Source organism: Puma concolor, chromosome E4 (assembly GCF_028749965.1).
Source record: "Puma concolor isolate L17-30 chromosome E4, mPumCon1.1.hap2, whole genome shotgun sequence".
Lineage (NCBI taxonomy): Eukaryota > Metazoa > Chordata > Mammalia > Carnivora > Felidae > Puma > Puma concolor.
Window position 1 is genome coordinate 59,958,968 of NC_141683.1, and position 23,342 is coordinate 59,982,309.

General features: G+C 52.4%; 1 protein-coding gene across 5 annotated transcripts in view; it reads right to left on the reverse strand.

The window, feature by feature from the left end:
• The window catches only part of RCSD1 (RCSD domain containing 1), a 75,666-nt gene that overhangs the window by 7,807 nt on the left and 44,517 nt on the right, over positions 1 to 23,342 (reverse strand). For 3 of the 5 annotated variants that reach the window (XR_015245985.1, XM_086693708.1, XM_086693711.1), the window contains exons 2-6: positions 14,148 to 14,249; positions 12,975 to 13,064; positions 8,465 to 8,536; positions 4,623 to 4,826; positions 1,850 to 2,530 (exon numbers count right to left, since the gene is read on the reverse strand). Coding sequence is in view for 4 of the 5 variants with exons in the window: in XM_086693708.1 (XP_086549834.1) it covers positions 1,850 to 2,530; positions 4,623 to 4,826; positions 8,465 to 8,536; positions 12,975 to 13,064; positions 14,148 to 14,249 (1,149 nt within the window). In the remaining variant the exon portion in view is untranslated. The remainder of the gene's footprint in view (positions 1 to 1,849; positions 2,531 to 4,622; positions 4,827 to 8,464; positions 8,537 to 12,974; positions 13,065 to 14,147; positions 14,250 to 23,342) is intronic. The other 2 variants (XM_086693709.1, XM_086693710.1) reach the window with 1 other exon arrangement.

Here is a 23,342-nt window from a genome sequence, read left to right on the forward strand (position 1 = left end):
TCAGTCGGCTGGGTGTCCGACTTTGGCTTAGTTCGTGATCACACGGTTCGTGAGTTCGAGCCCCGCATCGGGCTCTCTGCTGTCAGTGCGGAGCCTGCTTTGGATCCTCTGTCCCTTTCTCTCTGCCCTTCAACCTGCTTACACACACTCTCTCTCAAAAATAAACAAACATTAAAAAAAAAAAAGTCCATATCCGAGGCACGTGTTTGCATTCTGGACACCTGGTGGAGGTCTCCAGGTGACAGGAACAGATCATGCGTTTATAATGGACGGTGTTAAAGAAACGTGAAGCATCTTTATCTAACAGCCCAGCCAGAGGGGTCTTGGTCATACCTCAAGAGTCTTTGGGACTCACACCTTCTCTCTTGGGTGGGAATAACGTGAGGGTCCCCGGTGAGTTCCCCTGCCCCCAAACACATCAACCCCTCTGATATGTCTAGTTCTATCATTAGAGATTATTTCTTTTGGGTCAAGCAGTTTTCTCCTTTTTAAAAATTCGTTCATTCACTCAACAAATATACTTTTTAAGAACTACAATGTTCTGGGTTTAGTGGCAAATGCTAGGGATCGGTGACGGGGAAAAAGTAGAGAGAGATGATAAGAAAATAAGTAAGAGCGTGTCAAATAGCGATACACACCGTGATGGCAAAGTGGAACAGTGGATGAGAGTAGCCGAGTGGTCAAGACAGGCCCGAGGGACATCCGAAGCGTCCCAAGTGGGGGACAACCGGGACAGAGCTCTGAGCAGGGAGTGAGCTTGGTATAGTTGAAGAACCAAATGACCACTGATGTGGCTAAAGCACAGTGAGGGGAAGGATCAGGGGCACCTGAGAGCAGCAGGGCCTCACAAAGGGTTTGGATTTACTTTGAGTGCACTGGGATATCGTGGGACAGGGGATGGGGAGGCGTAGTGGGATGCACACCCAGAGATACGTCCAATCCTAGCCCCCAGTACCTGTGAATGTGGACTTACTTGAAACTGGGATCTTTGCAGATGTAACTAAAGACCTCAAAATGATTCTGGATTTAGGGTGGGTCCTACATCCAATGCCTGGTGTCCTTCTGAGAGAAAGGAGGGGGGCTGGGGATGCATAGAGCCAGGGAAAGACCCCATGAAGACAGACGCAGAGATTAGAGCGACGGGTCCCTAAGCCAGGGAATGCCGAGGATTGCTGACGGCTGCCAGATGCTGGGAGAAGCAAGGAGGGGCCGGGGGTGCCAGCGGCCATCAGAGGTTAGGGAACCGGCTCAGGACAGACTTTCCCTCCGAGCCTCCAGAGGGAACCAACACTGCCCACGCCTCCAGAATTGTGAGAAAATAAAATTTCTATGGTTTTAAGTTCCCAAGTCTGTGGGATTTGTTATGGCAGCCCTAGGTATTGAATACAGGAGGCGAGTAATTTTAGCCATGAGTAGATGATCTAAACACACACACACTTTCTCCTTTGCCTGTGCTTCGAGCTTCCCCGAGACAACTCCCTGCCCACTGCCACATTCCTCCTTCTTCAGAGTGCCCTAAGGAGCTGCTGGTCCCCCACACTAGCCGAGTTGATGGGGAAGGTGCGCCCCCTTCATCTCTGAGCCCCTCCGGCAGGGAGCTGGGCCCAGGGCCCTGACTCAGTCACCTCGGTCTCCACACACACCCACAGCACAACAGACCTCCGAATGGGCAGGAAGGTGGAGACAGCACGGGCCTCCTTTCTTGTCCCTCTGTCCCCTCACATTTGCCACAACTTGCCTCAACCCAGTGCCTGTGTTTCTGCACACTTGAGCTCATCTGCGAGGAAGCGTGAGCAGGCACGCACTGGCCCCGGCCTTGCCTCCTCAGGGGAACACGCCGGCCACTCACCTCTGTCTTGGGGGCCTCATCGCTGGGGTTGTAGCCTGGCTCCAGAACGGCCCCCTCTTCGTCCTTTTCCTCGCCTCTCCCCTGCTCAAAGCTGTGGCCGCCCTCCACTCCTCCAGGGGGGCTCGGTGGGGCCTCCCCCGCTGCTCCCTCCGCCAGCCCCTTTGTGTCTTGGCTCCTCTGCCCGGGCTCACCCTCTTCATTTTCTGCCCTCTCCTCCTTCACCTCTGCAGACTTTTCTGTCTGTTCCCCGGCTGGTTTTTCTTCCGTGGGGCTCCTGCACCCGTTCGCTGCCTCCGGGTTGGAGGCCGGGGCTGGTTGAACGGCCTCCTCCTTGGCTGGACGGGTGCCGGCCTCCTCTTCAGAGCCCCCCACAGCCTCCTGGTGATGCTGGGCTTCCCCCGGGGCCCTGCCCTTCTCCTCCTGCTTCTCCGTCCTGCTGGACGTCCTCCTCAGAGGAGGCTTCTCCAGGGACCCCAGCTCCCCCACCGGCTTCTCGCTGGGCGGCGGGGACCCCGGGGCCTTGCTCTTGGATGGGAACACCTCATCCCCATTCTCTTCCTTGGCACCATTCTCCTGGGATGACTCGGGGGCCCTGAAACCTCCCAGGTCCCCACAGTCTGACTGAGACCTTCGGAATCGCCTGGAGGGAGGGCGCCTTTTTATCGAGCCCCTCGTCCGCACCTGGAAGAACAGGTGAAGAAGAATTATCCGAAGCCTGTAAAAAAAGGCCAAGAGGAGGACAGCATGTTCCTTCAACGTCCAAAGCACCGCTCTGTCAGCCAGCTGTCAAAGGATCATTTGATTTTCCAGGAGAATGTACCCTGTGTGCTATGTATCACTGGCTAGGGCCCCAGGGGGGTCGTGAAAGCACATGGTAACCCATAGGTTTTGTCTCATGAAAACGCAAATGCTTTCCCTCCACTAAAAAGGATAACCTCCAATTTTATTATCCTGTGAAACGGTCATCAGTTTCATGTCTAACTTAGCAATTGGATTCTAACATCTGTTTCTTCAATTGCCTATAAATAACCAGTTGTTTGTTCTCTGAATGAGCTTTACCATCTAAATTGACAAGCTGAATAAAATCTATCTCTCTTGTGAATAAGAGTCACGTTTCAGCATTCAGGAAATTATACTTTGGCAAAGGTGAACCCAACAGAGGAGAGGGTTAAGGGCCTGCTGCTGGCCTGGCCTTGCTCTGGGACCTCATGGGCACACCGCTGGACAGCTGGTGACTAGCTTCACCCCTTTCCCCAGCGTGGCCCTCCTGGCCCTCTGCAGCACTGGCTAATGCCAGGAAAGCTGAGCAGCTAGATGCCTTTGCTTTCCAGGAACCAGGTCCACCGCGAGCAGAAGCCATGCCTTAGAAGCGTCCAACGGAGCTGCCTGAAGATCCTCTCCTCTCTGGGAATCACTCAAGCCTCACGTAGGCCCACTGGACTTGGCCATAACTTCAATGGAAATGTTTATTTGGATGCCCTACTTTATTCATGTGATGTGTCCTTACTTAAGTCTTTATATGTAGATGAAATCTTATTTTTATAAACGTCAAATCTGATTTTCCCACTGGCTTACATTTTGGTTATTTGTCAATTCTAGTTCCTTCTCAGAAATTTGGAGTCAATACTTGGTTTAAAAGGGCTTCCTAGGCCCTTTCCTGAGACCCTGGTGCTGCCAGCCCTACAAGCTATCAAGGCTCCGCCCGGCCCTCATGATCAGAGGGTTCAGGAATAACCTTGCCTCACTCTGCTGCTGTCAGAAGGCTAAGGCCTCCAGTATTACAACCCGGGGGCAGTGCCTCCCTCCCTGCCCTGACTCCCTAGCCTCCCCAGAGAGCACCTTATGAAGAGACGAGGCTCTCCCCTGGATTCCTCTCTGCCGTCAGGGGTCTCTCCCTGGTCTCACTCTGGGCTGGAGGATCTCCAACCTATCCCCAGCCAGCAGACTCAAGCCTTAGCGCCAGTTTGTTTCCCTGGGTCCTACCTGTCTCTACACATGTGACTTTCTTCCCCTAGATGGGTTTTCTGGAATGGCCCAAAAGACCCCACTCTTTCCATCTATAACTTTAAAGTTACATCCATCTGCCATTCCCTGGAGTCACACCCCCCTTATGTCGGCCCTTGCCTGGCTCTGGCCCAGATTTGCTGGACACCTGCACGGGTTGTATTGGAGAATATCTCTGATTCGTACTGTGTATGGCATCAGGCAGAGGATCTGATGAAAGGAAGCACACACATCAGGGCAGCATCTACAGAAATGGGCCCTAGGTACATCTTTTTGCAAAGGGAACCGTTTGGATGTTCTTTAACGGGCAGGCTGCAGTAAGAATGATTTAAACCCATACTGGGTCGCTTAGAAGTATTAACATCAAGCCAGAACAGAGTGTTCTGGAGTCCCAGTGACCCTGCCCACCCTCTGCATCAATCACCGATCGGGCCTTTAGCGTTTATTTTCAGCTTTTGACACGACTCTCTGTGCAGCTGGGGTCGGTCCTGAATTCTCACCCCTCTCTCCACAAAGGATAGAGCATTCCACCCCCCAACTGTGCTTTCTGGGCGAGCGGCACAGCTACTGGGAGAGGGGATGAGAGGCAGGCTAGGCAGAGGGGTGATCTCAGTCACAGATCACCGGCAACAGAAGAAATTTCCCTCTGCTGGAAACCAACTCCGACTGCAGCTCAAAAGCGTCCTCCTTTCCCCGAGACAACATCAGGGCAGAGAAAATCCAGGACTGGCACCGGACAGGGCCACAGCGCTTCGGACCCAGAGGTTACCTTATTGTAGCAGGGCAGATGGCTGCCCTCCGGAGGCTGGTCAAAGCTGACCGGCACCTCCTCCAGCTCGCCAGCTTGACACCGCACACCAGGGCTGCTGGGGGTGGACGGCGGGCTCTGGAATGGCGACACCGCGGCCTTGAGTCCAGGACTCTTGGGTGAGGCGCCAGGCAGCAGGGCTGCTGGATCGAAAGCTAAGTTGGCCTGCCGAGAAAAGGTGAGACGTTTCAAACGGGTGGGAGATGGGTATGTCTGCGTGAGCTTGTTGGGTGCCTGGCCTGGAACTGGTTGCGACTACGTAACATGAGGCTTTTTGGGTTACTTCCCAACCAATTATCCAGTCACGTCACGTCCGACCCCTGGAAGCACTGCCTCCTCAAACATCTCTGGCTACCTGGCTCACCACAGGCTGCATTCCAGAAGGCCCAGAAAGTACCAGTTTGGATCCAACAAAAATGCCCTGGAACAGCTCCAACTTATACACAAAGAGGCCAAAGTAGCACCTGCAGGCACACGATCTCGCAGCAAGTCAACGCCCTTTATCAACTTTCTCAGCAGAGCCAATAGTAGCCACTGCCTACCGGATGCCTCCTATTTGCTGGCATACAAAACCTTCCCCTCTACAACAGACCTGTGTGTTCCATTTTGTTCTGATCGCGAACATCAGGAAGGTGGCGAAGGAGCCTGCCCTGGGATTCAAGCCAGCTCTGCTGGTCTCTTATGCATTGTTGGTAGATGGCCAGAAGAGTGGTGGACACAGCAGGCTGCCCAGCCCTTCCAAGAGGGAGCCCGCGGAGCAGACGTCAGTGTGTGCCCCACCTGGGCCATGGCGGGGCAGGTGAAACCAAATTCAAGGGCATCCGGAGGGCAACAGAGGGGAGAGGTTACCCAAAGGTAACAGAGGCCTGAGGGAGCCAAGAGCTGGGGGGGGGAGGGGGGGGCGGGCGAGGCAGGTGGTCCCAGCTCCAGCCTGTGGCAGTGGAGAAGGTGGTGGTGCAGGAGGGCCTGTGGGATGGATTGCAGTGAGCACTGGGTCCTCTTTAGCGCCATCGAGGGGCAGTCCTCCTGCTCCGGCGCCCTCTGGGTCTCCAGATCCTGGCCCAGCAGGGAGGACTCGCCCGGAAGGGATGGTGTGACGGGCAGATGATGCAGTGGGAAGTACAGGGGCTCTCCACACAGACAGACCTGACTGCAAAGCTCAGATGTTTCACTTAATAGCTGTGTGACCTCCAGTGAGTCCAATAAATAGCCTGAGTCTTGAACTGTATTTGTCCAGACCGGTTAGCATGACCGCCTGAGTCCTTCATGATCTGGTCCCTGGCACTCACTCCTGCCATCACCCACTCATACTCCACACTCCCCCCTCTCCCTCCAGAGCCCTCTCAGTGCCCCCTTCTTCCAGCCAAGGCTCTGCTGTCCAGGAGAACTGTGTGCTTTTGGACCTGCAGACTCTACACTGTTATTCTTGTTTAGGAAAGTACTAGTATCTCTGTGATATTAAGAAAGACCTTACAGCAGGGGCGCCTGGATGGCTGTCGGTTAAGCATTGGACTCTTGATTTCCACTCAGGTCATGATCTCTTAGTTCATGAGTTTGAGCCCCGCACTGGGCTCTGAGCTGGCAGCACTGAGCCTGCTGGGGATTCTCTCTCCCTCTGCCCCTTCCTGACTTGTTCTCTCAAGTAAATAAATATACTTAAAAAAAAAAAAGGCCTTAGAATATGGACAAAACTCAGTCACGGTAAGAATTAAGAACGTGAAGGTTGCATAGCAACGCTGTGAGCCCAAACCATGGCAAAAAGCAGCACATGGTGAGTGCCTGTGACGGCTTCAGGGCAGTGGACACTTGGGTTGGGAGTTAAGAGGTCTCCCTCCCCACCCAACTTCAAGCTGGAAAGCTCCCTCTGTAAGACTGCCTGCAAATAAAATATATTTTGCTAGCCAGCAGGAAACTTGAACTTGGAATTATGGGCTAGTCCAGTGAAGAAAAACCATACCTCATAACTCATCTAATAGAGTATTTAGAAGGAAAGTCTAGCTGATGATGCATTTCTTAGTTCTTGGCCACCCCCCCCTTCCCAACAAAGTAAGGGCTCCTATGGCATCTGGCCAAATTGTCATTCTGTTCTTTTTTTTAAAAGCAGACTCCAGAACTCACGACCCTGAGATCAAGACCTGAGCTGAGATGGAGTCTGACGCTTAACCGACTGAGCCACCCAGGCGCTCCTTGTTGCTGATGTTCTTAATGAGATTGAAGGATCAGTGATCACAACCTTCTTCTCAGTGGCTGAGCTTCCCAGAGACGCTCCTCACTGACGGGAAAGGGGAAGGAGACCGAGACTGCGGGGCACAGAGCATGTGGGAACTAACTTCCGGCCCTCGGATGAGGGCTGAGGTGGGCTGCAGGAAGGCGAAGGTGCAGGTCCTGGGCTACACCCCTCAGCTGGCTGTGCATCAGGATCCTTTCTGAGAGACCCTCCTTACGTACGTACTCGGGAGCCTTGCACAGGCAGAAGCTCCTTCCTTGCTGCTGCTGCGGTGCCATCGGGCCTTTTCAGCAGGAGTTACGCTTCAGGGAGTCCCCTCCCACCGGCCACAGGGCGGGCTCAGGCCAGAAACCAGAGAGGCTTTTCTTGACCAGAAATCAGGCCCGGGCTCTCCCAGAGGTGGAACCGTAGAAGCGGCAGCTACTTGTCTCGGCACGCCTCTAACAGTGATTTCTGACTAGGTTTTCCTAGTCGGGCCCAGATGGGAAGATACGGTGCACAGGAGCCTTACGGTTCTCCTGGGTGGAGCACAGAAACCGTGGTGAAAGCTCTTGCGTCCTCCACACGCCCTATCCAGACATGCCCCTCTCCTCTGCGCTTTGGCTCGCGCTGTCCCACACCAGGGGCACCTTCCTCCTTCCTTTCTAGCCACCCATCCCTGAGGACCGACTCAGGGTGTAGGTGTTTCATGAAGCATTCATTAATTACTCCTGCCCACTCTTCTCTTCTTGCTCTAAAATTCTAGAGCACGGCTCTCACCTGGGGCGACGGTGGGGGGCAACTGTGTTCCCGGGAGATGCCCAAAGACGTCTTTCATTGTCACAACTTTTGGAGAGTGCTACCGGCATTGAGTGAGTAGGGACCAGGGATGCTGCTAAACATCTTGCGATGCACAGGGCAGTGCCCCGCCTGCGCGAACACGGCCCAGGTTGAGGAACTCTGATTTAGAGGAGTAAGAACTGACACACGGGAAGCACACCATTTAGACCTCTGGGGTTTCCTCTCCTTTAAGTCTCTTATTGTACTACGTGTGAAAATCCCGTCTCCCCCAAAAGGCTGCGAGCTCAAGTACAGTGCCGCACGGTCAGTTCCATCCCCAGGAAAGGCAGCCAGCTGTGGTGCAGTGGTGAGGGCTCTGGGTTCAAAAGCTGATAGACGGAGAGGCGGGCATTCCAAACAACAGATTCTGCCATGTTAGTGCAATGCCTAGCTGTTGAATTTCAGCCCTGTGTAAAGCTGAAACGGTTTGTGGGGGCATTCAGGTCTTGCTTGGGAAGACTTGGCTAGTCCTGGAGTGTCTCTTGGGCTCTAATGTCTTTTTCCTGTAAGATTCTTGAGACATCCCATTATCCGCCAACCACCATGATCTGTTAACTTCATGAGCTCATGCTTGACATGATGTTTATTTTAGCTCTTTGCCCCTAGATAGGGCTCCTCATCCTTCACAGCTGGTTATCAGAGATCAACTCTTCAGGTGACAGATGGTGCTATCCCCAGGAGCCCCAAAGACGTGCACATGTTGCACAAGAGGTGGGGTGGCGTCAGAAATAGCAATGGGTAACCACTGTGCACTTACCTGAAGCTTCTCAATCAGAGGCGAACTCTTCACCTTGATTTTAGGAGGGTGGCTTGCATTGGGCGGTGATTTCTACAGAGCAAATGGACCAAAACAACGGAATCAGTGAGGTGAAGGGAGGTGGGGTTCTGGCTGGAGCCCCAAAGGCCCAGGTGAAAGAAGAGGAGAAGTTGATTTCACCACTTTCCCGCTTAGCTTTCAGCAGCCCACCCACCTGGTCAGGGCCTGGGCCTGGGTGGGCTCCCCACCACCCCTCCCTCGTCTCCCAAGTATAAGACCACTTGAATCTATGAAATCAGAGCAGGCTGGACAGACATCTGAAACACAGGCGGCCTCCTGTTCCAGAAAGGATGACTTCATGGTCATTATGAGACAACAGACTATGTCCGAGGGGATGAGATCTTCACCTCCTGACCTTCAACAACATGAGCCAATGACGGGAGGGAATTCCAGAGAGAAAGGGCAAAATGACTATTTGTTCTGTTTGCACAAACAACAGAAGACACCACAGACCAAAGGTGAAAGCTTACAGAGGTTTAACTGAAATTTCTCCCTTGAACTAATGATATTTTGGAAAATCCAAACCACCAATAGTGTTATTTATAGATTATCATTTTCCAAAACATCGTTCATTTCGATTAAGCAGACATTTACCGAGTATCTACTACATTCCCAGCATTGTCTTGCCTGGTTATACGACGATGAACACGATATGGTCTCTGGCCTCTAGAAGCGATCAATGGCTGATACATACATATAAAACCATACATATGGAGGCACCTTGGTGACTCAGCTGGTTAAGTGTCCGACTTCAGCTCAGGTCATGATCTCATAGCTTGTGGGTTCGAGCCCCACATCGGGCTCTGTGCTGACAGCTCAGAGCCTGGAGCCTGCTTCAGATTCTGTGTCTTCCTCCCTCTCTGTCCCTCCCCCACTTGTGCTCTGACTCTCTTGGTCTCTCAAAAATAAACGTTGAAAGAAATTTAAAAATAAAAAACAAAACCATACATTATGTTCTGCTAGTTGGAGATATGTTTGTGATGAATGTAGGTCAGGAACCTTGTCTGTATTTTATTGTATCTAAAAAGATGGACCCCGTCTTGTTTTGTCTAAAATCCCTGCAACTTGAGTCTGGTTCTACAGGTATATGAGGACACTGATGATGATGATGGTGAAGAAGAAGATGGTGGTGACTTCCATGTTGTTGAGCAGAGGCCAAGGCACAAAAGGGATTTTTCTACAGTTTAGAGACCCCACATACATTACCTGCCCCAGCCCCCGTGGACTCATTTAGCTGAATCACAGAAAGAAGAACACCAATCTCCTGGAAACATTCTGAGATACTTATTGAAAGTGAGATGACTGTATTTTAGTGACGGAAGGAGGAAGATTTACTCAGTTCAACTCCTTGTGACCCTTTTAAGGCCCAACATTGAGGAAGAGGCACTGGAGTGGGACAGTTACCAGCTGGGACTCTGGCTCTGACAGGAGCCGGACGGGTGCCCCGGCCTCAGCCTCCTCCACCAACACCCAGGCAGGTGGGTTAGAATAAAGGACTCTCAGAACGCCTCCAGCTCGAAGGTGCCTCTGGCTCCATGAGTTTACACTGTCAGACATACTCCTAGAGCAGTTTTCAAGGCGCCTTGTGTTGGTGACAAGTACAAAGAGCTGCCAGCCCCAAATCAGTTGACTTCTGTGCTCTATGGTGAAATTTCACATGAGCCACTATTTCTAAAGATACTGTTTAAGGAAGTGCAGCAACAATTTTGCTTACAAACTTTGCTTTTTGTAATACCAGAAACCCTTCTCTTCCTCAACTGACCACTATATGTATATACATATATATATACACATATGTGTATGTGTGTGTGCGTATATATACATCCATATATATATATATATATATATAATTTATTTATCGTTGAAAGACAGAGAGAGATAGAGCACCAGTGGGGGAGGGGCAGAGACAGAAGGAGACACAGAATCCAAAGCAGGCTCCAGGCTCCGAGCTGTCAGCACAGAACCCGACGCGGGGCTCGAACCCACAAACCGCAAGATCATGACCCGAGCTGAAGTCAGATGGTCAACCAACTGAGCCACCCAGGTGCCCTCATATATATACTTTTAAGTAGGCTTCACGCCCAGCACGGAGCCCAACGTGGAGCCTGAATCCACCATCCCAAGATCAAGACCTGAGCTGAGATCAAGAGTTGGATGCTTAACCAACTGAGCCATCCAGGCGCCCCCTGACCACTATCTTCTGAAGAGAGTGAAAATTCAATAAACGCAGCGCCTTCGCTATAAGATAGTGTGGGGAACCTAGCTCATGCTCCCCAAGATCCTTATTGCTTGGAATTGAACAGCAAAGCAGGAGGACTCCAAAATAGCTGCTAGTGCAGTGCCTAGGAACGGCAGCAGGTGGCAGCATTTCCTTTGCCATTTAACACGGGACTCCAAGCAGGTGGCTGGGCCTAAGACCACCGAAGGAGAAAAACCAGCCTCAAGCTCTATGTGTGTATATTCATATCTGCCCATGATGTTCCTATAATGTCTAGAAATCATGAACCTGACTTTTCAGATGGGAGTGTTTTTCGGCCCTTCTCCGGCAGACAAGGCAAGGTTTATGGCCGTATTAAATGCCCTTTTGGCTGGGTTCTCCAGAGAGGAGTAACTCCTGGTCACCCCACGGTCTCAGGCCTGAGCAGGCATAGGGAGGGGGCGGGAATGAAGGGATGGAGAGACCCTTCCCTGCACTGTGCCTCGGGGACTGAGCGGCAGCCCGACTGGGGCCCTCCCTTCAGGCCCCCCTGAGGTTCCCCAAGGCCACGCCGTGGGAACGTAAAGTGGAGAACTGCAGGCCGCAGACTCCGTCCAGCCCAGCCACACAAAGCTGGTTGTTCTTTTTATTTCTGTGTGATTTTCAAGGTGACAAAAAGTCATCGATCCTGGAAGCGATGTCCTTCTTATGTGCAAGCAGCCGGTCACTCCAGGCAGGACTGTTTCCTCTGACATCCACTCACCTACTCATCCAGCCCTTGGCCCTTCTATGCTATTTAACCGCTGGGCGATACCTCATGGGATGAGCCTGTAGGTTTATTTCTCCCAGAGCCGGGAAACTAACCTGACTCATTCTGCTTTTATTCCAGAGAATAAAACACCCCCATCTGGCCCCCATCATCTGTCTGGTTAGTGTTCCTGTCTTACTTCACAAATAAGGAAGAAGGCTCAGTGCAGTATGGTGGCTTCTCCAGGGCCAACTCTGGGTCATCAGGGGGTAGCCTCACAGGAGGCTCCTGATGGCCAAGGCCTCAGCCTGTTGGCCAGGGGCTGAAAGTCACAAGGAGAAGCTGACCCTTGGTAAAGAGAAGTTGTCGGTATGCATCCGGCCATAGCACGAGCTAATGACCCCATGATACCACACAACCATCAAGTCAGCGCTTGAAGAAATGCCAACAGAAAAGACTCAGTTTTTAAAAACCGTGGTTCTCGGGGTTCCCATTCCAGAAGAAGGCTGCCGTTCGGTGTGTGGGGCAGCGATCTCTGAGCAGTGGGGCTCTAGACGCCCCCACCCCACTGGATCAGGGGCAGCTGTGCGTTTCCGCTTTCTCTGGTGGGCTCTGGCCTGTAAGTCTTGGGTGGGAAAGGCTGCTCTCCTCCTCGTGTTCGTTACATACGTGCTCAAGGTCACACGGGTATCTAATGTCTATTGTCAGGCTGCTGGTCCTCAGAAAGGAAGGGGGAGGGAGGTAGTTGAAGCGGGATTTGTGAATTGAACCGTCTTTGGCTTGCTTGCTTTCTCTAGAGGCTGGCTTCCCAGGCTGGACGAGAGAACACGTGAGTTCACTTCTGCGGGAGTGTGACGGGAGCACAGTGAAAGTTCATGGGCTGCTGGGATGGGGGACGGAGAAGTCACTCCTACAGCTACAATTAGATAAATAAGGGTCGGTACATATGCAGTTTGGGAATCTACTGCCGGCTATGATCTGTGATGCCAGCACCTTCCTTGTGTTGGTAACATTGGCTATTTATATGTGAGGGCAACGAGGCTTCCGTGCGCTCTGATTTTCTTCCAATGATCCAGAACAATAGCCAGTCTTTGCAAGGATAGCACGGAACCACGGCATTCGCTCATGTGGCAATTCTGCCTTATGTAAGTGCTGCGTCTCTTTCCAGGTGTCTTTTCCACAAGGAATGTCATATAAACCGGACCTGGAGTAGAACATAATACTCTACAGCACATTCTCTTTGTTGAAATTCTCAGTCTTGAGAAACAGTGTTCCTGTCCTTGACAGACCCTGAAGGAGGCTCCGTTAGAGAGAGTAGGAAGGAACCCGGTCTCCAAAGTAAAGAATTCTAGAAGCAGTAAGAGGAGATGCATCCCCCAATCTGAGAGGGAGAAACTCCCTGCACAGGTTTCAAGGTCTGAATGTGTGCCTCCTGTGCCCCCTCCCGTCAGAAGGAGAAGGCAGACTCATAACCGGTGTCCCCTGAGTCCTGGAACGGCACTTACCTCCTCACCGTTCTGGCCCAGCTCTACCTTGGGGGGGAACAGGGGGAGAGAGCAGGGTGGTTTCCTTCTTGTTGGCTTACAGGCTGGTGTCTGGAGGGAGGGGGACAGACAGACACACAGAAAGAAAAAGAGAGAGAGGTAATCAGGCAACAGGGAGGAAGAGGAGGAAGTGGAAGCTGGTTGAGGAATGTTCAGGGATGTCTGGAGGAGAAAAGATGTAGGAAGGCTTGCCTGCCACTAGCCATATACAGGAACTCTCTCCGCCCGTCCACCCCTCTGACTCCCAGGCTCCCGTCCCAGTCCTGCTGCTGCTGCTGGAGCCTTACTTGACATTCGCTGGCCTGAAACAACGTCTCAAACCGGTATCTGCTTCTAGCCTCCAGGCGCTGCCAGTACCCTAGACCAACACTAGCTTCTTCACCCTTTATGACATTCCTACAATGTCTAGAAATCAAGGAGTGATTTTTCAGATGGCAAAACAAAAGCACAAAACACTGTACCTAAAAAAGCATGATAGCAACGCCTTTGTCCCAAGGGGCCACCCCCCAATTTTGGGGTGCCCTTCCTTCATGTTCTCCTAAGGAGCTCTTCAGACTGCGTGACTCCAGAAAATGTAGCCCAAATCTCCCCCTTTTACTCTGTCCTCTCCAGCAGGATACCTCTGGGGCCCACTGATCATTGGATCCCTGTCCTTCTGGAGCCCTGGCTTCCTATCTGAATGCACGTTCCTGTAACTCTTCTCTTCCTCTTCAACTCTCAATTCAGAATCTGTCCCCCTCTTGCCTTGCTCCTGATTCCTGGACCCTGGGGCAGGGCTGAGGATGGGCATTTCTTTATTCTGAACCAGTCTAGGCCTGGCACAGCTGGGCGAGATCTAAGTCTCCCATAGTGGATGATCGAGATGGAAATGAATCCAGGCATCCATCTTTCCAGCTCTCTGCCCTTTGTCTCCTCGCTCCGGGCCACAGTGTAAGCCTCACTCTGGTGAGGAAAGATCCTGCACAGGCCAGCAGCATGGCCACATTCCTCACATTCAGAGGGACCCCTCTCTGGCTTCTCTTCCTAATTTGGTAATTACCAAGCCTCCTCCCTCCCTCTCCTCTGGGCCTGACCCAGACTTCCCCTTCCTCCAGCCCCCTTCCAGAAGAGGGGCTCGGAAGACGCCTGACTCACCTCCTTTGCAGCGGCTGCCTGCTCCCTAAACCGCCCAGCCAGCTGGGCCACCGAGGGGGGTGCCGAGTCATCCACGTTGGCACTGGTCTCTGCCGGTCTTTCCTGGCAAACCAAGGGAAAGCAAAAGTTAACCAGCAAATCTACCCTCAGCTCTTCTCAGTGTTGTTACTGGGTGCCACACACGGCCCTTGTTTCGTGACCGTAAGCAGAGAAGCTGTGACAATGAGGTATTTTAACAGCATCTTGCAACTGACCCCTGCATCCAAGGATTTTAAAAATCATCCAGTCGGGGTGCCTGGGTGGCTCAGTCGGTTGAGTGTCCAACTTCGGCTCAGGTCATGATCTCACAGCTCGTGAGTTCGAGCCCCTCATCGGACTCTGTGCTGACAGCTCGGAGCCTGGAGCCTGGAGCCTGCTTCGGATTCTGTGTCTCCCTCTCTCTCTGCTCCTAACCCACTCGCACCCTGTCTCTGTCTCTCTCAAAAATAAATAAACATTAAAAAAACCTTTTTTAAATCATCCAGTCAACCACGTGTCGTGAATATTTAGGGTGTGCTCGGCCCTGGCTGTGGCTCTGGGTCCCGTCCCGAAGGGGAACCCAGGGGTCTGGGAAGCAGCGTAAGCCCTGTGCTCCTCATGCTGCAAAGACCTAGACTGAAAAGGGGCATGTGGAGAGGAGATGACAGGAGTCGCCTTCCTTTGGTCAGAAGAGGCTTTCAGAAATGGGGGCTGGCAAGATGCATTGGCAAGCAAGGCTTCAAGTGTATGAAACGGGGTAAGCAAATGCCCTTTATTCAACTTTTAGCACGTGTATATGTCTTGTCTTCCCTCCTTAACTGAATGCCTTGGACAAAGAAGCATCCAGTACGTATTTGTTGAATTAATAAATAAATGACAGGAGAAGCAGGTAGCACGGCCAGACCCCCTGGATTCAACTCCTGGGTGGCTCTGTCTCCCACTAGCTCAGTGACCTGGATGAACGCCTTTACCTTTCTGTGCCCTGACGGGGATAATAGTAGCACATCACTCGCAGGGTCTGCGGATTAAATGATTTACTATCTGTCTGAAGGGCTGGGACCAGGCCTGGCACACCCGTAAGCGCTTTGGAAGATTTGTTTAAATTCCTACAGCAACGGGGTCCTTCCAAGAGCCCCTGTGATGATTCAGGTCAGGTACTTGACACGGTGCGTTTCTGTCTCCCCAGAAACTCATCGCTTTCCCTCCTGTTCTTTTTGCTGGAGGAACCACCTGGGCGATGGGCTTCTCCACGTTGGCTACGAGCGTGCCTGTGCCTCTGTCCTGCCACCAACAAAGACCACTGCTTCCCTGCAGCCGTCCCTCCCTCCAGTGCCTCCAGGCTCCCCCAGGAGGCCAAGACGCACGCACCCCAGACACCGTTCACCCCCACGTGCCACTTGTCACCGCGACACGACACACTCGGTGAGTCAGCGAGTGCTGTAAAGGGCCGCCTCGCTTCTGCCGCCTCGCATGTGGCCCCCATAGTAATTTTTTAAACGTCCCTTCTCGAGACATGAGGCTTCTGTGTTTTGTGACCACGTTGACGGCATTTCTCACACGGCTGCAAACGCGCCCTACCTCTTCCCCTCCTCACGGGTGGCCTGAGACTGGGAGGATCTGAGCGGCAGCTGGCCCAAAAAGTCCACGTCGCCACGGGGCGCATACTTCCCAAACACAAGGCATGCTCCCCCGGCTTCCGGCGCCCCACGACACACAAACACACACATGCACGCATGCGCGCGCCAAAAGCCCGTACATACGCACGCACGCATGCGCGCGCCAATACGCATGCGTGCCCACGGGGCGCATGCACTGCACATGCGCGCGCACACACACACACTTCTTAGGCCCTCCTTTTTTCTGCCTTGGTGTGTTTCCATAGGGGTGTCGCAGTAAATGTGTCTGGTTGTGCCAGACGCTGCCGGCTTGGGGCAGGGCAAACCCGGAGCCCACCAAGGAAAGGTGCAGTTAAGTAGATGGGGCAGAACTCTGTGAGGCAGGCTTTGTTCAGAGACGGGCAAGAACTGCTGGGACCACGGCCCTTCAGATCTGAGAACAGGCTGTTCGGGAGGAAAGACCAGTCCGTCTTTACTGCTTCCGGCTGTGATTCAAGGTCAACCCCATTCCAGCCTAAACACCCGATGCTGACTTCGCATAAAGATGTGAAAGGATTCACCTCTATTCAAGATGCCAGGTTCTCCGTAATGCTGGGGAAAAGCAGGGGAATCTGATGCCCACTCCGGGAGGGGCCCGCTGGGCAGAGCCACACGACTCACACCTGTCTGCCTTCCACGCTTGCCACGATAGGGGTTGTCAGAGGGGAACGGCTCATCCTTTGGGAACAACGGAGAGGCTTCGGGCGCAGTGTGATTACTTGGGCCGCTCTTGGCAAAGACGCCAGGCCGATCAGTTTGTCCATCTGTCTAACTTCCTGCCCACGTAACAGATCAGTCTCTCTGTCCGTTGCTATTTATTGCTCGGGGTCCTGCTGACAACGTACTTTACCTCAGCTTCGAAGGCACCCAATCACTGGTGTGCAGGAAGATACATTCCAGATAAAAATAGAGCTGTACAGGAATCAAAAACTCCTCCCTAACTTCCCTGTCTGGAAACTGGGCTTGGCCAGGGGCTCAGAAGTGAGAGATCTATGAGGCTTCTGGAAGCATTTAGGGCTTAAAAGCTGGGTTGAAGGAAAGATTTTAATACACCCGAGTTTGTTTTCCTGGAGCCCAATGAATGACTTTTCTTTAGAACGTCTAAGGACTCCAGAGCTGGTTGAAACTGTTAACATCCACTCACCACCCGCCCCTCGTCAGATTCTTTCTCTCTTTTTTAAATATTAGATATAATTTATTGTCAATTTGGTTTCCATACAACACCCAGTGCTCATCCCAACAGGTGCCCTCCTCAATGCCCATCACAGTCTCTTATTCTCAGTTGTAGAAGACTGCCTTCTCCTAGCTAGCCCACTGAAGCCCAGAAAGGGCGAGTAACTTAGCCAGAGTCACACAGGAGGAAGCCAAACAATAATCTATGCAACATTTTACTCTAACACCTGATAACCCAGTAAAGGATATTAGTTAAGTAGTATAATTTGTGACGGTGTTTTGAAAACTAAAGTGCTATACAAAGAGTGAAATTATTATTAGCCACTGGTTTGCACAGGTACAACGGAAGAAGCATGGCCTTGGAGGTGGACAGAAGCCAGTGGCCCAGCTGTTCTGAGGTCCTGCCTGGATTTCTCCCTTGCGACTCTGGCAGGTACAACTACTAACCTCCTCCAGGGGTCCAATGGCACACCACCTCAGGTCCAGGTTAGTGAGCAACTTCACTAGCTTTCTGTCTTGGCGCTGGGGCTGGTTTGGTAAGGCCATGCTCTCGCCTGGACTGAGGGCCCTTGCCTCGTCTCAGACTTTCCTGGGACCCCTCAGCCTCCCCGGGATTAAGCGTTCTTTTTCTGTCCCTAAAATGTCCATAAAGTATTTAACGCAGAGCCTGGAACGTAGAAAGTCTTGTTGAAGGGTGCTGTCTTTCTCCTCCCCACATCCAACCCAGCCTGCAGCCTCAGGGCCTGGGTACCTGTTCCCAGGGTCACTGACACACTCTGGACCGTGTCGGTCACGGGACCACCCTGGCCTGCATCCACACTGAGTCTTAACCACTGCTTAGACCTCAGCTCATCCTTTCTTCTTGGGCCAATCTCTAGGTCTTAAATCTGTTTTCTGGACTCCTGTCCCTTTGTGTCTTGCTTTAGATGACACTCATTTCCTCGGACTGTCGGTCTTCATTCCATTTTCCTGGGCCCAGATCTTGCTTACCAAGCCCTCCCTGCTACCATTCTAGCCCGGCTCTGCCAGCCAGCTTGGAAACCATTTCTGTGGTTCCTGTCTGACTTTGCCTAGGCCAGAAAAAAAACAACCACCTCTGGTGTTTACTTTCCATTTCTATGGGACTTTCTTCTGAGAACTGAGGAGCCCCTGTGTCTGGACGGCAAGGAACTTCCCCCAAGCTGTTGCCATGTTGAGTAAATATGATTTGCATGCTGCCTACGATCCACATAGTGGGACCTTTGTGTACAGGTCCGAATTGGGCTCTGCCCACCTCCCTGGCTCTGCCCCTGTTTCTCCATCCTCCACCTTGGCCCAGGGTCTAAGTATCTGACAGTGTCTGGGCCTTGGATTAGGGAAACAAGGCACCAAGGGAGGCCTCTTCATCTGTAGCTTGGGAGGAGAAGCAATGAGGGGGCTCTGCCCGGGGGCTGAGGAACCCCTGCTCTTGGCTAAACGGAAGGTTCTCTTGCTCACCAGAAACAGGCCAGACACCCAGAGCCTGGAAAATATAAGGTGTGCTTGCTTCTTTGCACTTCTAGATCCACAGGGGATCTTAACCCGGTCATTTAAGGGATCTGCACTCTTCCAACAGGACCATACTTAAACCATCACTTCAAAGGGATCAACAGACAAGTCTCTCTGGGATGCCACAGTGGTTCCAGAGTCTTCCTTTACACGCTTACCTTATATCCCTGACACTTCAGTTCACCCCAGTGTCCAGCCATTACCATCCTTGGATGATGCAAACGGCACTGGACCGGGAACCAGATGGGCCCATTTGACCCGCCTACATACTTAGGACACCTGCTGTGTGGGAAGCACTGTCCTTAAGAGCACTTGACACATTTCCTGTCACGCTCACAACACCTCTGCTAGTAGAAGAAACTGTCCAGAGTTGCTATTCAAGTTAGGAAGGGCCAGCCCCACAGTTACCTAGATTCCAAAGCTCTAGCTCTTTCCGGACCAACATGCTAGATAGCTCTAGACCTTTACTGGAAGGGTTATCGTATTCAGTCATTAATATCTTAGTCTGCCATCAATCAATATTTACTGTTCTAGGCCCTGGGATATAATAGCAAACAAGGCAGGGTTCTTGCCCTTATGGGGTTGCTATTCCAGTGAGGGAAGCAAACAACGAACATACACACAGATAAATAAGGTAGCTTGTTAAATGCTAAGGAAGAGAGAAAATAGGGCACTTTATCTCTGGGGGGTGTGGGAAGGCATTTATGAGGGAAGACATCATCCGAGTTAAATCCCAGCTGAGGAAAGGGTGGGGGGAAACCTCTCCTGAGCAGAAAGCACAGACCGAAACGGAGGCTGAGGGCCAGAGCGAAAAGCGTGGCAGGGACATGTTGGATACGTGAGACGAGGGGAGGTAAGGGCGACAGACAGCCCGGGGCCTGCCATGTGGGAAGCAATCTGTATTTCATTCGGAGGGAATGGAACGCCATTTGGAGGGTTTCAAGGACGGGTGTGACCTGGGTCACACATAAGAGGCTGTCTGTGGAGGACGGATAAGAAGTAGAAGTGGAGACCAGGAGGAAGGTTCTGGCAGTGGTCCAGGTAATGGTGGCGTGGCCAGACTTGCAGCAGGCGGGGGGTGCGAAAAGGTGCGCTGGAAGTAGGACAATGAAGAATTATTGATGCGCCAGGTCTAGGACGCAAGGGACGAGAGTGGCCAAGGACGACTCCCGGAAGTCTGATTTGGACAACGGGACTCAGGGGTATTGTTTCCTGGGTTGGGGACGGCTTGTTGGGGAAAGAAATGCGACTGAGGGTAGATGGGGGATGAACAGGTCTTGCTTGCTCACGAAAGTCTGGACTGTCTGTAGATCCCCAAGTGGAGACAACAGTGCAGGGAGCCGAATGGACACCCACATCTGGAGCTCAGAGGAGGCATCCAGGCTGGAAACAAAACTCACTAGAGACGGTATTCGCAGTCACAGGACTAGATGAAATCATAGGATACACAGAACAGGGCAAGGAAGGGATCCACAGACGGAACTCTGGGCCACCTGCTTATCGGCGCTGAGCTGGCTTCGCTCACAAAGGTGGGGACACTGCTCCTGGGGCTGCACGGCCAGCCCTGCGGGCACTTCCCTGCAGACTGCAGACGGGAGGAGTGGGCGCCGGAAGATTTCTGTGGCTTAGGTGACAGAAGGTAAGAAATCCTGGAATGTCACGGCCAGGAAAAAACCTCATGTCCTCCACCCATGCTGCTGGCTCCCCTTATTCCTCATTTCTTGAGCATCTGTAGATACCGCGGGACGCGCTGGGATAACGGTGGCCCTGACAGAGGAAACAGCCTGTTTTGGAGGAGGTGGGAGCGGATGCGAACGCTGATCAGATATTTCACATAAGGGGCGCCTGGGTGGCTCGGGGGTAAACATCCGACTTCGGCTCGGGTCACGGTCTCACGTGAGTTCGAGCCCCACGTCGGGCCCTGTGCTCTCGGCTCAGGGCCTGGAGCCTGCTCTCCCTCTCTCTCTGCCCCTCCCCCTCCCCCTCTGCCCCTCTCAAAAATAAACATTAAGTTATTATTTTTTTAAACCCAGCAAATATTTCGTATAAGTCTAAAAAAAGTCCCCGACATCCCCTCCCTACCCACTTATAGGCTTTAAGGATCTGAAAATAGCAGGTGCCTGGCCTCTGAGAATCTCTCCCAGGGAAAACCCAGGTGAAGTACTGTGCTTGCAGGAAAGGCAGGCCCCTGACCCGAGGAGTGTGTCCCTCCTGAGGACCTTCAGGGCTTCCCATTTCCTCCCGGGATGTGGTGCTGTGGCCCAGCAGCATAGGCAGAGTTCAGCAGCCCTCGATGGGCAGGACACCGTGCCGACTGCTCTCGTGGTTTCAGAATCAGTGTAGCCCACAGCCCCAGGTGCCTGGTGGCTCATCCAGGCAGGCTTAGTGGCAGCGGTGCAGGCAGGGCTAGGGGCTAGGTGCGTCCCAGGTAACAGCAGGGACAACAGAGAAGAGGGACAGAGATGCTCGTTCTAGTGCCATTACAGAGACAGGACCTTAAAAAATGTAATTTGGGAGACACGGTATGTTAAGTTTCTTTATAAAGACCCGTTAACCATTGGACAAGCATAAGGAAAACATTTCTTTCGAGTCTGATGCGGTTGGCAGTGCACAAGGACAATTTGATAGAAGTGGAAAGAGCAACTAATTCAGAGTCAGACCTGGGTTCTAGTCTTGGCTCTGACGTATGTTGGATGCGGGCCTTTCTGACCCTGAGTTTCCTCATTTGTAAACAGAGTTGCTAACACCCGTCAGCCTTTGCTCCAACCCAGTGTGCAACACGTGCCCTGTCTTCCGGAGGCTGCACCGTCGTTTTCTCATACACACCAGCAAGTGGCTGATAGCCCCAGAGTCCCCACGAGATTCAGAATTAGCCTGGTCTATTCCAGGAAGCGTGCACAGCTGACTATGTTATCGTGCTGTCTGTGGGGCAGTGGAGCACACAGCTCAGGCTTTGAGCCAGACCGCCTGGGTTCAAATCCTGGCTCTGCATTCACTAGTTCTGTGGCCTCGGACAAGCTACCTTAAGCTTTTGTGTGCCTCAGCTTCTTTTCGTGCCTCAGTTTCTATCTGTAAAATGGGGGATGATGAGGGTAGCACATATGATATATGGTCACTGGAGGGAGTTGATGAGTTCATGCATGTAAAATGCTTCGAATGGGGCACGGAATGAAGTACGTGTTCCAGAACTGTTAACTATTACTGAACGCTGGCTGTGGGGCTAGCGGCTCCCCTAAATATGCCGAGGGATGTCCAGGGTCTCGTCGAATCTACTCTTGCCCTTCCATTCCCTCTGGGTCACGGAAGCCTCAGGGGGAGCCCCAGCTGGCTAACATGGGCTCCCGCTGCTTCCTGCCATCCTCAGCTCAAGGGTGGGCTGTCTTATTACCTAGGCAGCCTCCTAACACTCCATCACTGGCTGTTCAAACCATCGCCGAGCAACTGGCGTGCACAGGAACGCGCGATTAAAAACAGTAAGCGAAACTAAGCTTAATAGGATGGCTTTTAGGGTCATGACGTAGGTCCCAGCTGTCCAAAGCCCTGTCAAATCAAAGCAGCTGGATCAGACTATCACATGAACGTTGAAGACGTGCCGCTTGCTCCGTGAAGGAAGCCGGTCACCGAAGACCACGTGTTGCATGACTCCACTTATACAGGAAGTCCAGAGGAAGCAAATCTTTGGAGACAAGGGAGTAGATTCCTAGTGGTGGCAGTTACTGTGTCGTAGATTACTACAGAGAGCAGTGGTTGCTGAGGGCCGGAGGGGAGGGGTAGGCAAGGAGGGGGGGTACGTGCCAAGGGGCATCTTCTTTGGGAGGTGATGAAAATGTTACAAAATCGACCGTGGTGATTGTTGCACGACTCTGTGAACACACTAAAAACCGTGGAATTTCACCTTTTAAATGGGTGGATTGTGTGACACGTAAATTTGCTCTCAATAAAGCCTGTTGGTTTGGGAGTGGGAGAGGCCAATGGAGAGAAAGCAGCTCTGTTTCCACGTTCCTGACTTCCCTTCCTTCATGGTCGGCCTCCTCTACCCACAGGCTCAGGCTTTTCCAGGCTCCCAGCATGCCTTACGGCTGCAGACCTTTCTAAGGAGTCTCTCCCAACTTGCTGCTGGAGGGGCTGATTATGCAGTCAGGTACCTTATAGGTTTGTAAGGACGACGGAATGAGTTTGAAGCCAAACACCCAGCAAAGAGCCTGACACTTAGGGGGCACTCAGTCCACGGTCACTCATTTATTTATCCACTCCGTGAATATTTATTGAACATCTATCATGTGCCCAACACTGCCTCAGTGTGGGGATATAAAGACGAAAGCTCGTGGTCCTGGCGCTCAAGGAGCTTCTCATCTAGCTGAAAAACAGAATAAGAAAACTACCATAATGCAGAAAGACTGCGGCTGCAATTGGGAAACGTGTGTCACTGTGATAGAAGCTCAGGAGAAGGGGACTTAAGCCACGTGGGTGACTCAGGGAAAGCTTCGCTGAGGAAGTGATGCTTAAGCAGTCTGGAAGGCCGGGAGGGACGGAGGGACCGGGGGACGGCGGGGGGGGGGGGAGGGAAGAGGCCTCGTCAGGCACAGGGGACCCACTGGCAGGTGCAAAGTGTCAAAGCGTGGAAGACTATGTCTTAGGGAGACTTTAATTGGTTCAACGTGGGCTAAGCAGAAGGGGGGATAGAAAAGAGGTAGAGAAACAGAAAGCTGTGGCTTGCCCAGGGTTGAGGCATCTCCACAATTTAATTCAGGCCCTAGCGTTTCCCTGTTAGCTGTATTGACCCTGAGCAAATCTTGATTTCTCTGAGTCTCGGTTTCATCTC